The sequence below is a fragment of the Sciurus vulgaris genome (assembly GCF_902686455.1).
Source record: "Sciurus vulgaris genome assembly, chromosome: 2".
Classification (NCBI taxonomy): Eukaryota; Metazoa; Chordata; class Mammalia; order Rodentia; family Sciuridae; genus Sciurus; species Sciurus vulgaris.
The window spans coordinates 12,667,797-12,683,051 of record NC_136462.1 but is presented as its reverse complement, the minus strand read 5'-3'; the positions used below and the strand labels follow the sequence as shown (position 1 = coordinate 12,683,051).

General features: G+C 37.9%; 1 protein-coding gene across 1 annotated transcript in view; it reads left to right on the top strand.

Annotated features, from left to right (window-relative positions):
- Nucleotides 1-15,255, top strand: part of UNC79 (unc-79 homolog, NALCN channel complex subunit) — a 258,705-nt gene that overhangs the window by 106,116 nt on the left and 137,334 nt on the right. Inside the window, 3 exon segments of the mRNA XM_079130155.1 lie at nucleotides 3,124-3,353; nucleotides 5,075-5,246; nucleotides 6,572-6,802. Coding sequence (XP_078986281.1) covers nucleotides 3,124-3,353; nucleotides 5,075-5,246; nucleotides 6,572-6,802 — 633 coding nt within the window.

Sequence of the window (15,255 nt, the reverse complement as noted above, 5' to 3'; positions counted from 1 at the left end):
TTGATACTGTAAAACACAGGGTTCCTCTTTCTAGCTTCCAAAGATTATTTTCCTCACTTCCTTTTTCAGCCTCTTCCAGTTTTCATCATTTAGTGTTTGACTACTTTTCTAGATTCTACCTGCTGCCTGGTTCCAACACCAGTGCTACATATTCTTAACATATGCTATGGCTCTGCACCTTAATTCTGGAGCTATTTTCTGTCTCAGTTATGGTATAACAAAACATATTATCTTGTTCAAATAGCTACTGATTTGTGTTCACAATTCTGTAGCCTGCTAATTTGACCTGGATTAACTGGGCAATTCTTCTGGTCTTGCCCGGACTCTTAAGTGCAAGTATAGTCAGTCAGTGGGCAGGCTGGGGGTCTGCTGGCCCCAGATATCCTTACTCTCATGTCTGGGCGTCAGTTGGGATGGCTGGAATGGCTGGGACACTCTCTTTCCCTGAGGTATCTCGCCCCAGGAGGCTAGCCTTGGTAGTTTCTATAAGGCAGCAGTGTCCCAAGAAAGCAAGAATGGTGGGGGCAAGACCTCTTGATACAGAAGCTTGAAGTCACACATTACCACATCTGCTATACTCCACTGGTTAAAAACTAGTCCCAAGGCCATCTCAGATTCAGGAGGAGGGGAAGTAGACTCTACCTGATGATAGAAAAAGTTGGAAGGGCCTCTAGATAGCAGGAACTAGAATCAGGCATGACATAAGAGTCACTATCTGCTGGGTTTGAATATGGTTGAACACAAACAGCAGGACAATAGGAAAAAGCAGATCAGCAATTGGTCGGCAGCAATGACCACAAGTAAGCACTTATTGAGGAATAAGTATTATACTAGGTGTACAGTGGATATCTCGTAATTTCTTGCTATTGTGTCTCTAATGTAGCTATGAACCTACTGATTTCTTTCTGATGTCATTGGTGTCTACTTTATTTATATAACTCAATCTTTTGGAAGGGATGTGGATATTTTCCTTTCTTTGTATATCTCAATTTGTTCTTTCTACATAAACCATAGCAAAATGTCACACTGATCATAGATAAGAAAAGCTCCCTTTCTTGTACATAGTGAATCAAGAAATCTATAGCAAAAGGTCAGAAAATTTGGAAATGATACTAGGATTTAGATAGTATTTAGGCAGTAGAAAATAGAATGGGAAATAGTAGACCTTAAACTCCAGGACTGTGTGATAGCTAATAACTGCCAACTAAACCATATCTACATCCTATTGTTTATGTAACAGTGGAAATCCCATAGGACCAAAGACTAATTATAACTGTTTTGGTCTGTTTGGGCTGCTACAATAAAAAACCATGGACTGGGTACTTATAAACAAGCATCGACAGATTCAATGTCTGGTGAGGGCCTGTTTCTCATATGTGGTACCCTCTTGCTGCCTCCTCTCATGGAGTGGGAACAAGCTAGCTCTTCTGGGTCTGTTTTAAAAGGCCACTAATTCTATTCATGCACTGGAGCCCTTGTGACCATGTAATTATCTTTCAAAGACCCTACCTCTAATACCATCATCCAGAAGGTTAAGATTTCAATATAGGAAATCCTCCCTATATTTTGGGGGGAAGGTTGTGGAATAAACATTTAGTCATAACAGGAACTGAAAGGAAAAAAAAAATCAACACCAGAATATGTCCTGATATATGCCGCTCAGTTGGTTGAGTGATATGTTTGGTGAGTGAGCAGAAGGAGCCCAAACTAATGATTCATGTACTTCCACAGTGAAACTGTGTGAAAGAGAAAGAAAGGTCGGTCACAAAACAGGAAAAACAACCCATGCTGGGAAAGTAGGGCTAATTTGGATGCCAAAGAAGACAAGGAGTCACAACAAATGATTTTTTTTTCAGAATTATTAGTAAAAAGAAAGTTAGAAATATTTTAAACTCTTAAGACAGTAAATATGTGGTTACCTGATGAAGAGATTGATATTTTGTAAATACAGTGGCTAATGATTTGTTGGTCCAAGTCCTGTTTGGAAACTGAGAGTTTCTAGCACTAGAGTCCACAGTCAGCAGCCTTGTGATTAAATCAAAGTGCAACAAACTTTGCTTTGAAATGGTGGTTCCCATGACAATTCAATAGTGTTGACATTTGTAGGTTTTGGGCTTGCTTTCTTCCTTCCATCTCCCCTGGGATATCTGTCCTGGAGTGTTCTCAAATCTTTACCAACCTCTGGGTTCTTAAAGACAACGTGCCCCAGAAGTGTTCACATCTTTACTAGCACTATTGAAAGACTGAAAAGCTCTCTGGACACAAAGACATTGAATGTGTGGTGGAAGCATCACAACAGGCTTGAGGAACGTGGGTTTTTGTCTGTGTGTTTTGATGTCAGAGTCCCTGCCTGGTCCTCGGATTTCTTCCCTTGGATGCTGCCTCACTCCTTGCCTCCTGTCAGGGCAGCTCTGACAGCAGCCCCCTGAGCTGAGGAATCTCTCATGCGACACCACCTGATCCCTGCCATCACTTCATCTGTGATGCTTCCTGTGGTTGATTTCAGCAGCTGATTCTGTGAAGGGTTCTGGCTGTGGTTTGGCATGTCCTGCGGTGTCCGCTGATGTGTTCCTGGGCTTTCAGAGGGGGTGTTGGAGAGAGGGAGAGGCCTGCTTTGGGGCCTCAACTCGCACAGCATGGCCCCTTCCTGTCCTTGAATGCCACAAGGACAAACGAGCTGCAGTGGAAATCTGCTCTTCCAGTGGTGAATAAAATAATTTTGAAAGAGTTTATTCTGGGAATTAAATTCTTTCTTTGTTACTCTGATGTGTTCTTTCTGAACCACAGTTCTAATTTTTTTTCTTTATATTTCTGTTGAAAACTCTTGAAACATTAACTCCAAATATCTGAAAGTGTCCTCCTCACCCCTTGGCTTCCCAGTACAGTTCCACCGATCTCTAGAATGTTTCTACCCATCTCACTAGGAGAAAACACCTTTCACCTTTCTTTTTGACTACAACTGGAATCTAACCAATTAGAGAATAACCTGCATTTTGGAAACCAGCAGTGCTTTTGAAATGCGCTGTAAACTTCCGGTTGCCCCTTAAGTTTTCCGTTGTTTCAGTTCTTAGCCAAATTACCCAAGGAATCCATTTTAATTGATTTCACCACTTCTGCTTCTAGAACTGCAGTTCCCATGTTAGAAGGGCAGTCGTCACCTGCTTTTCCGCAGGGTGCTGCGGTCGTCACGGAAACAGGCCTGTTCGGTACTGCAAAAGATGCCACTCGAATCATCACAGTAATGAGGTGGGGGCTGCGGCAGAGACTCACCTCTACCAGACCTCGCCGCCCCCGATCAACACGCGGGAGTGCGGTGCGGAGGAGCTGGTCTGCGCTGTGGAGGCCGTGATTAGGTAACGCAGCTCCTGGCGGCGTCCCCTGAAGACGCCCTGTGTCCGCGCTGACCTTGACGCACTGAGATGGTTACATCCAGCCCAAGTTCAGATGCCCGCAGCCTAGTAGCTCGCCATCCTGCAGGGTGGCCACGACGATGTTTAAAATTGTGAATTCAATAAATATTTTTATCAATGCCAGATACATGCCAGGCACTGCCCTAGGCACTTTGGAGATGGAAGTACCCTCTAGTTAGGCAGGGACTACAAAACTTAAAAGTGTGTAATTGTGGTCCACTCTGGTGAGCAGTGATACTGGAAGCCTCATCTGAGGGAAGGGTGGGGTTAGGGATACGGGCCTTGAGTGACGGCAGCATTAGCCAGTCAGGAGGGCGGGAAAGCCATATCTGCATGTGAATATCTGCAAGTTCATGTGTGCATGTGAAGGATAAGGGGCAGGAGGACCCCCAAGTAATGTGGTACTGGGGTAAACCTTGAAGCCCAGGAATTAAGACAGGGCCTGATATGAAGGCTGCTGGGTTTTCTTCTATTAGCCCAAGGAGAAGCAAAGTAGCATTTAAAATGATAATCTCTAGACTTGTTGTTCTTATTCTTTTAAAAATATATATAATGTCCAAGGAAGCAAGATTTTAAAAACCCCCCAAAACAAAAAAACACTGTTAGGATATAAGTTTTAAGGACAGAGACTATCTTTTCTGTTTCTCTTATACCAGTGGTTGACACATAGTAGAAATGCATAAATGTTTTTTAAATCAAGCATCATGGCAAGTTTGGAAATAGAAAACAAAAAAAGCAAAACAAATGATAGCCTTACTGCTATCATCATTAGCTTTGCACATCATCTAGTTTCATTCAAATGCAGGTTATATTTATATAACTCTAATCACAGTGAATCTGCAACTCTTTTTTTTTTTAATATATAGTTAGCTTTCCATGCTATGAAGTTTCATATTTTATGACTTTTTAGTGAATACATAATACTCATCTAGATATAACTTATTTACTGATATCATTAGATGTTTACATTGCTTACAATTTTTCACTTTTATAAAGAACTACTTAATGTATTTGTGCATAGTGCTCTTTCTGTGTTTTCTTCGGGTAGATTACCAGATGTGGGTTGACTGATCAAAGGGTCTGAATATTTTAACTGTTCTGGGTAATTCACTCAATTGCTTTCCAAAGCATGTATATGAATTTACAAATGCCAACAGCGTGTATGAAGTTACTAGTTTTTGCTAAACCCTTGTCAACATTATTATTTTTTAAAGTTGTTACTTGTTTAGCAAATTGAAAAGGAGTCTTCATTGTGTTACTTTCAGGTCTTTGAATACCAAATATTGAATATTTTTCCTTTTGGATATAGGTGCTCAGTTTCCCCTTGTATCCTACATTTGCTGTCCATATGCCCTTATGGTAGATTCGAAGAAGAATGAACTCACAGTAGGATGGTTGAAGAACCAGAAATTAGAGACATCAGTTCTGCTTTTTTATAATTGATGGGAGAAAGTAGGCTGTTTGTGCTTCAGTTTATTCATCTTTGAAATGGGAGTGGAGTATAAAATAGTAAAAAAGTGAAATTAGGCTTCTTGCAGTAATTCACACCAGTTTAAAGGAGAGCGATCTGTGATGCCTAAGTGTTTATGAAGTAATTGCTCTGGATAGGCTATGATCTGCAGTGTGTTTTTCCATAATCTAACTTAAAATCCCCATTTTGTCAGCTTGTTGAAAGAAGCTGAATTCCATGCTGAGCAGCGGGAACATGAGCTGAATCGCCGGCGGCAGCTGGGCCTCTCCTCTTCGCACCATTCCCTGGATAATGCTGACTTTGATAACAAGGACGATGATAAACATGACCAGAGGCTGCTTAGTCAATTTGGAATATGGTTCTTAGTAAGAAAAAGAAGTTAACTATTCTCTGCTTTCTTGTTTCTTATTGCACTGATGAGGGATTTCTCCTATTCTTTTGAAAGGAGTAAATAGTAAATATTAGAAAGTTAATCTTAGTGCTTATGAATTAATCTTAGGGCTGTATACTCTGAGGCAGTGGCTATCACCTCTGGGTTGCACATTAGATTTATCTAAGAAAGTGCTTAAAAAGTAACAGTGTCCAGATCTTACCCAGAGTTCTGGAAATGTTTTAAAAAGCTCCAGGCTTGACTTTAATAAACATTCAGGTATTGAAACCTACAATGCCATGGCCTTGCCTGGTTGAAATGCACTTTCTTGGCAAGAAGCAAATGGGAAACTTGCTAGTATGGATTGTCAAGTACTGGGTTCAACATAATTTACAGATAACTTAGGTCCTATCATTCATGCACATGGATCTTTATGTATATTTAAGGCAAGTTTGTGTACACTACAGAATTATAGCCAAACTTACACAAGGAATCAGTGATTGCCACTCACTGATTCCATTGCAACTCTCATTCAGTGGAGATCAACCATATAGATCTAGACATAAGCCAGCTAAAGGCACTGATTCTGCAGAGAAGCAGACTTTTATTTATTCATTTATTTTGCCAGCTAGAGACATGGATTAAGTCTCCATAGTGATATATTTCTTTTATGCTTGTGCACAGTTTCCTGAAAAAGTCTTTACCAAATTGGGATTTAATTGTTGATTTTGCATGTCTTACTTCCAAGAACTTGTTATCTAATAAATACCATGGCTACTACTGCTGGGAACTCTGAGGGCAGGGACAGTGCTTTCTTTATTTTTTGTATTCTTGTACCCTGCTACAATGCTGAATAAAAGATTATCTCCAAATGAATGAATTAATGGTGATTTTAAAAAATCTACTTATAATTAAGTAGGGGCTCAAAGTATCAGAATTATTACTGATACAAAATTCTTACCTAAATCTGATCATTTTAGAAATGAAATATATATATATATAGTATTTTTTTTGAAGATATTGATGAACTATCACTTCATGGGCTTAATTTTTGGAAGCATTTATCAAGTATAGGGTATGTAATGGATTTCTTGTAGGAAAAAAATGGTATTGGAAGGTAAAATCTTGAAGGGATATTATTGTTGCATGCCCTCTGACCCTGTAGAGAAGAACATAGTTTTTGGATAAATGATGATCAGTTATAAAACTGCCTGCTTCAAATGGATTTTCTGAAACTTTTTTCTGCCTTTAAATGTACATGCAATAATTTTGTAATGATGATCAAGGAGACTGAACAAGTGTCTACTCTTTCTGCCCCAGGTGAGCCTGTGCACACCCAGTGAGAACACACCCACAGAAAGCTTGGCCCGGCTGGTGGCCATGGTGTTTCAGTGGTTTCACTCCACAGCATACATGATGGATGATGAAGTTGGAAGCTTGGTGGAAAAACTGAAGCCCCAGTTTGTCACCAAGTGGTTGAAGACGGTATGCGATGTTCGCTTTGATGTCATGGTCATGTGCCTTCTTCCCAAACCCATGGAATTTGCCAGGGTAAGTGGAGGTCAATAGCTTGGATCTTGTTAGGGAGAAAGGCTGGGGAGAAGCACCACCTTGACTGTCAGAGTGTTTTCATTGTGGACAGAGGAGGAACATCTCTCTCTTTTTAATTCTGACCAATAGCCAAAGAAGTTTAGTTTAGTAATTGCATCTTCTATGATATGCTGCTTTGATGTTGGTTTGGGATGTGGAAGAATGGCAAAATGGGTTTTTGAGGTATCTTTAAGAATTTAAGAAAGTGTACTCTCTTGACATTGCTGAACGAGTTTACTAAGAAACAACTAACAACATTCACAGCTTTTTCTGTGGGGTTGCTAGGGCTTCTGTGGGGTTGCTTAGGGCTAGTCCTTTTCTGGCTTACTGTGTGTAAAGGCTACTAGTGAAGAAGAGGAACTTTCTGTGCTTTCATGTATATTTCTTTTTTTTCTTTTTTTTTTTTTTTGCTTGTTTCTGTGATACTGGGGATTGAACCCAGGACTTAGCATGTGCTGGGCAAGTGCTTTCCCACTGAGGTACATCCTCAGCCCTCACACCAAACATTTCATTCATCCATTACCCCAGAAGTGCTAAGCATTATTCTAGGAACTGGGTATATAGCAGTGAATACTATATACTTCTTGTCTTTAGAAAGCTCCCATTCTTTTTTTTTTTTTTTTTTGGCGGTGCTGGGAATCGAACTCAGGGACTTGTGCTTGCAACGCAAGCACTCTACCAACTGAGCTATCTCCCCAGCCCTTTCATGTATATTTCTTAAAGTTCCTGCACTGCCATTGGAAATTCCAAAACTATTGAGGGATGGCCCAAACACTCTTATTTCCCCAGCTTAGGGGCCAGATTTCTCTGTGCTTACCTTTTGCTTCTGCCTCAGTGAATCACAGGTTGCAGATGTACAGCTGGGAAGACCCCATATTTCTTCAATACAATATAATTTATGTGTAACCCAGAAAAATAGATGCCCAGAATCAGTTTTTGGCAGCCAACACATGAAAATTTTTTCCAAGTATGTTTTAGGTTTTGTTTTTTTTGTGTGTGATTTTTTTGTTTCTTTTCAAAAAGGCCTTTAGGCAATTTTCAATTTTAAACTGCACTGAAATAGGACATTTAAGGATAAAACAGAACATCTGAAGGAAGTAGCTTTTATTTGATTTCCAGGACTCAGTGATGTGTGCAGTTATCAAGATATATTTCCTTTTTCTTTGGTGCCACCTACTGACTCATTTATAAACTTAAATTTTTACATAATGGAAATTTCCCATCTTTGCCTGTGTTGATATGTTTTCTATTATTATTTCTCTTAGAGTAGTGAAGGATTGGTGTGATCCAATCCAGGAAGATAAGAAGAAATTATTATGTTGGTAGGAAAACTTTTCCTAATTGGGTCCAGTTTTTAGTGGCCTGCAAGTTAACCGATAATAGAGTAACAGTAGAGAAGACAGGGTTTATTTATGAGTACATGTGGGAATACTCAATGATGAATTACTCCCTGAATAGCCAGAGATAAAAGATTTATATATCAAACTGAACAAAGGTTTTTTTGTTTTGGGTGGGTTTTTTTTGACACCACTGTAGATGGACAGGAAGTGACCTGCCTATATGGCAGCTGAATTCGTAGGAAACTCCTGTTGGGGGGAGGTTTTTTTCTGGACTCTGTTTTAGTTCAATATTAGAAAGTCAGATAAGATTTCTTTCTGTTCCTTTTTTAGCTCAAATGTTTTCACTTTAAAATAGTCTTGATGCCAAATCTGGGGGTTTGAGTGGATCCTCACCTTCATTCCTCTGAAACTTCCCTTGAATTTTCATATTTACAGAAGAAACTAGATAAAATGCTGTAGAGAAGCTTCTGGTTAGGAAATATGAGTTAAAAGATCTGCAGAGGGAGAAAAAGCATAGATTAGCATGAGGAAACAAAAAAGCAGAACAAAGGTCAATGGTTGGAGTAGATTATAAATCTAGTTTCTGAGTCCAGAGGACAGTTGATTGAGAACATTTTAGATACTGGGCTGGAAGCATCTTTAGATGGAAGGAGTGAGAACATTAGTGTCACAATTACATTATTTCCCAGAGCAGAACATGAAAGATCATGTGTGTTTGGTGAACTTCTGGAATGGCAGAAATTATTGTAGTAACTCCTTTGAAATTTATATTAAGACTTTGGTACAAGTCAGTGTAAATCCTTAATAAGTGTCTGAGCAGTTAGGTCTTAATTTTTAGTTGTTGCCACATCAGAAGAGAAAAATGAAAATATTAGTCATTGACAAAATGGGCAAGATGGCAAGATCCAATTTACAAAGAGATTGAAAAATAGTACAAAGATATTTAACAGAACTAGAATCTGATAATTCTCAAGGATGGGTTATAATTTTTCATCAAAACATGAAATTTCTTTCTGAAATCACCTCCATTTTGGTGAAATATAATCAAAGTAAGATTATTCTAGTTTACAAAATAAGTCTAGTCCCATTAAATCTGATCCAATGATTTATGTAAGTATAGCAAGAATGATCATTGACTACTACATAGGCTTTTTAAAATTTGCTCTGAAAGAACTTTTATAAGAAATCTCAGATTGGACTTTCAGCAATCTCTCAATGTTAGAAGCCAAGGCAGGAACTTGTCATCAAACTTCATCTACAGTTCCTGTATATTGGGGTGAATCCCTCTCTTCCTGAGGTTCACCAAATATTCTAGGATTCTTGGCCTTGCAAGGAAGGGACCTTCCTTACTCACTGTAAGGCTGAGGCCCTTGTGAGCCAGATACCAGGTTGGTTTTTTTCAGAAGGTCTTTGTAAGCACTGGCTCTGTAAAGTCAGTCTTCGTTCCTTCAAATTTGAATATTTAATTCTATGAGCATTCTCAAAGATAACATCCCACAACTTTGGTAATACAGTCAATTTTTCCAATTATGTCCTGTTACAAGGAGAACATAGTCTTAATGAATTTATGCAAATAACTGTAATGCTACGAAAATAAGATTCCATCTCACCCCAATTAGAATGGCGATTATCAAGAATACAAGCAACAACAGGTGTTGGCGAGGATGTGGGGAGAAAGGTACACTCTTACATTGCTGGTGGGGCTGCAAATTAGTGCAGCCACTCTGGAAAGCAGTGTGGAGATTCCTTAGAAAACTCGGAATGGACCCTCCATTCGACCCAGCTATCCCACTCCTAGGCCTATACCCAAAGGACTTAAAATCAGCATACTACAGAGATACAGCCACATCAATGTTCATAGCTGCTCAATTCACAATAGCCAGACTGTGGAACCAACCTAGATGCCCTTCAATTGATGAGTGGATAAAGAAACTGTGGTATATATATACAATGGAATATTACTCAGCCATAAAGAATGATAAAATTATGGCATTTGCAGGCAAATGGATGAAATTGGAGAATATCATGCTAAGTGAGATAAGCCAATCTCAAAAAGCCAAGGGACGAATGATATCGCTAATAAGTGGAGGATGACACATAATGGGGGGGAGGGAAGGGTTAGTGTTAGGGTTAGAGTTAGGGTCAGGGAGGGGGGCAAGTATGGAGGAAGGAAGGACTGTATAGAGGGTAAAGAGGGGTGGGAGGGGTGGGGGGAAGGGAAAAAATAACAGAATGAATCAAACAACATTCTCTATGTAAATTTATGATTACACAAATGGTATGCCTTTGTGCCCTGTACAAACAGAGAAACAACATGTATCCCATTTGTTTACAATAAAAAAAAAATAAATTAAAAAAAAAAAAAAAAAAAAAAAAAAAAAAAAGAGTTTCCAGATTCTGAAGGAATCTGGTAGGGAGAAAAAGGTAAATGTTTCAGTTTTGTTTGTGAAGGTATAAACTGCCACATCTTTGTGAGTTATAGATAGCTTAGAAGAAAAGAGGAGAGGGTTCCTTATATCCAGAAAATAGAACATAAAAATACCATGAAGATTAAAATCATTTTCAGAAGTTCATTTGCTCTCTTATAATCTATTCTTGTTCTGTCTGCTCTGAGTTAGCAGTTTTATGAGCCACCACCTCCAGTAGGGTTTTGGCAATCCTTACTCCATCCTGTGGTCTGATCTCAAAGTTACTGAAGCTATGCCATCAGAAGCCTGTCCCCAAGAGCACCTGCCACAGTCCTCTCCATGACTTCAGTTCCTTTTGTTGACGATGAAGCATCCTGACTGGGTGGTGATCCCAAGAGCTTTCAGGAAAGCATCATAATAAAACAATAACTGTCTGAGTTTGAAGGGCTTAAAATGGTTGTCATGATCCAATGAGTTTATTATGATGTGGTTGACAAGGAAATTTTGTTGTTTCTGTAGCATACAACCTTTAAATTACTGAAATTACAGCTGATAACATTTTGTCATTGTTGTCTAATATCAGACAAAGAAGCTTAAGGATTGTGACAGTGTGGACACTGACAAATTTCTAGGAATTTTTTATAATTCCTGAAATACTTAGATTAATATTTACCTACACGAAGGAAACCTAGGAAAGTTAAGCTCCCCTTCTCACTTGACAGTGCTTTCCATGCAGCTCAACAAGTCAAACAGGCCTAATTAGTTTAGCATACCATTTGGTAAAGTAAGAACACATCCTTGGAGATTTTCAAGGGGCTTGCTGGGGAAATCGTAGTCAGACTGAGACCAATATTTAATTTAGAATTTGATTTTGGAAAGGCAAATTATCAAAAATTGTTAGAAAATGTCAAAGGGTTCAAACACTGAATTAATTCCAAATCACAGATCACTGTGAAATAATTCTTAGTTGTTCATTTAACCAAAATGACATTGAGAGATTTTGAAAGTAAATATAGGAAGTAACATGGTCATAAAGAACAAAAACAAGAGCTGTGGATGTGGCTCAGTGGTAGAGCTTGACTAGCATGTGGGGGGCCCTGGGTTGGGTCCCCAGCACTACAAAAACAAAACAAAAATAAAATCTTAGCTTTTTTTTTTTTTTTTTTTTAACATTGAGAAGACTTTGTTCTCTAGAGTAATCCAGGAAGTGCTGGACACAACACAAAGCACAGGAAGTTACTCATTTATTTCTTTGTTTTTGTGGTGCTAGTGATGGAACCCAGGGCCTTGCACATGCTAGGCAGTTGCTCTACCATTCAGTTCCATAGGAAGTCATTCTAACATCACAGGCAATCTTTGTTTCCATCTTTGTTTGCTTATGCTGCTATAACAAAATACCATGGATTGGGTGGTTTATAAACAACACATATTGATTTCTTACTGTTTTGGAGGTTGGAAAGTGCAAGATTGAGGCAGATTCAGTGTCTAGGAAGGGTGTTTTCTGTTTTACACACAGTTGTTCCTTGTTGCATCCTCACATGGTAGAAAGGGCAAAGCAGCTCTCTGGGGACTCTTTTATAAGGGCACTAATCCCATTTCAGAGACTCTGCCCTTGTGACCCAAAAGCCTCCCAATGGCCCATCTTCTAACACCACTGCACTGGTGATTAATATTCAGCATATGAATTTAGGAGACTGTAAACAATGAGACTATAGCTGTTTCCTAGGCAGACTGCTCAAAAAGTAAGAGGAATCTTTTGTAATCTCTTATTAAGAACAGAAATAACATAATCCAAGAAACTTTGTTCTTCTAAGAAAGGTAGAACACCTGCATTCCAGCAGCTCTGGAGGCGGAGTCAGGAGGATCATGAATTTAAAACTAGTCTCTGCAATTTAGTGAGGCCCTAAGCAACTCAGTGAGACCCTGTCTGTAAATTTAAAAAAAGGTTGGTGCGTGGACTGGGGATGTAGCTCAGTGGTTAAGCTACTCCTGAGCTCAATCCCATGTACAAAAAAAAAAAAAAAAAAAAAAAAAAAAACTAAACTCATTTTTCAGCAGTATACTAATTAATAATATTAAAGCTTACTTAAAAACCTTGTTATAAATACAATCAATCTTAGCCATCATTGCCCCCTAAAACTCTCATTCTTTCTCTGTTTCTGTCTCCTTTCTCACCCACAAGACATGTTGTTTGTAACTTCCTGTATCCATTCTGGTTTCGTCCTTCACTTTGCTCTTGATCATTTGGGAACAAACTACTAAATAACTGCTCTAGAATCACTCTCTTCTTTTTTAAAGGAAGGACATCTTACATTTTTTGAATACTTTACTTAGAACTTTTCCCTTAACTCTTATTATTATACCAATGATTTCATTTATATATATTGATTATAATTTTCAACCCTTATAAACGTTTACTTTCCAGAGAAAAGTAGGAAGCAGACAACTGTGAATTTACCTGTCATATGTATTTGTCAGCATTTTGTAGCATACTAGCAAATTTTGCAGATAAACTATCTAACAGCTTCCAGAGGTATAGGCTTCTTTGTAGTCCAGTTTATTATTGTGGCAAAAACTTATTTATTAACAAAACCAAATATCAATAGTCTCTGTTAAAAAGAAATAAGAAGCCAAAAGTAGATAAACTTATATTCAGTAATTAATATTTTAATATTTAATCTTATTTAGGGGTGATCTAAATATTTATTGAATATGTACTATTTAATTTAACTTAGTATTCCTTTAATGTTTCAAGGTCTCAAAAAGATTTTGGAAGCTACCCCTAAGCAGACGTATTATAAAACACAATTACTGTTGAAAGAAAATTTTTTAGAATAATGATTCAATTTGACTAAAATCAATTCTATGTAGTCTTAAACATCTAAATACATTAATATATTTGACGAGTAAACGCAGTAGAATAAAAATATTATGCTATTACCATACTCAATGCTAATAACTCTGAAAAACAATTGCTTTTATTAAACCAACAATATTAAAATAGTTTTATTTACCACAGATTTACTCAAATTACATAAACTTGAAAAACATATGGGTCAGTCCCTATGTTTCTGAGACTTTTAGGACTATTTAATTTGTACAAGCACTTAGTTTTTGAAACCTATTTAGAATAGGGTTCTCTTGTAAAGGATTTTATAAATAATTTGGAAAGATTAATAGCTGGAAGTAAGAAGAGATACCACATATACATAATGTATATACAAGATATAGATATAAAATAGAGACTTGCAACTTTCAAAGGAATACAGACTCACTAGTTTGTGTAAGATTTGGTTTTCATTTGTCTGACTTTTATTTGAATTGTATTTCTTGCAGATGAAACAAGTTCTTCCCTGTTCAATATGAGGGCTAAAGCTTTTTATAAATATTTGTCAGGAAGACCTTTAAGCTCCTTTTATTTACCCTGATATGTAGTCTCAGGGAGTTTCTGCTGAGCTGCAGGTATTTGTTTTAGTTTATAGAGAAGCTACTTTTTTCCATGAATATATTCCACTTCTACAACCCCATCTCTAGCTAAAGAGTATACTGTTTGTGGTAGTCTTTGTTTTTTTCATTTTTTCCTCAGGTTCTTTTATTTACTTATTTAGTTTAAAAAATATTTTTTTTAGTTGTTGGTAGAGCTTAATTTTATTTATTTATTTTTATATAGTGCTAAGAATCAAACCCAGGGCCTCACACATGCTAGGCAAGTACTCTACCACTGAGCCACAGCCCTAGGCCCTCTTTTATTTATTTTTTAAATTTCTTTTTCACTGTCTTATTATAATTATACATAAGAATGGGATTCATTTTACCACATGTGTACATACACATTGCATAATTTGTTCAGTCTCTTTCCACAGATACACACACACACACACTCTCTCTCTCTCACTCATTCATATATAAATATATATATATATTTATAAAATCCCCACTGTATATATAAGCAAGGTCCTAAGTAATTTAATGACACTCTATCTCAAAAAAATTAAAAGGTTTGGGGGTGTAGCTCAGTGGTAAATCATCCTAGGGTTCAATCCCCAGTTCAGAAAACAAATGTATTAAGGGTATTAATTGGTGTGTACCAGGAAAAATTAATTTCTCATTATTTATATTAGAGGCAGTAGTACAAATAAAGTAAGGATTCTCGGACTGAAAGCTAGAGTTCTTTCCCTTGTAGTTGCGCTTTAAAGAGGCTCTCAAGTCCTTCAGAAGATGTCTAAAACTCCTGCTCTGGGGTGTTTCGGGAGCATGTTTGCTTATTACCAAGTTTTGTGTGGAACAAACAGTGAATTCTCAGGGCAGCATTGAACTTTTACAAGCAGGCATTTTAAGGGCAGGTGAAATTTCCCATCCTGAGAGCCTGCGGTTCTATAGCCAGGCCGAGGGCTCGATGGTGCAAGGTCTCAGAGATGCTGACAGAGCAGGCGGAAGCCTAGGGCAACTACTATTTGAGCTTTCCTTCTTCCTTAGGGCAGGACAGTTCCTTTTTGTTCTGACTTTTAACAGCATCTGCAAGCATTTTAAGATGATCAGCGGACTTTTGAGATTGGTAAGAAAGATGGGTGACTCGAGGTTACTCTAAAAGCCACATTTCTGTTTATATAAAGTCAGTAAGGCAAGGACAGTTATTTTTAATTCTTCAAAGAACTGGGTGGTGGCC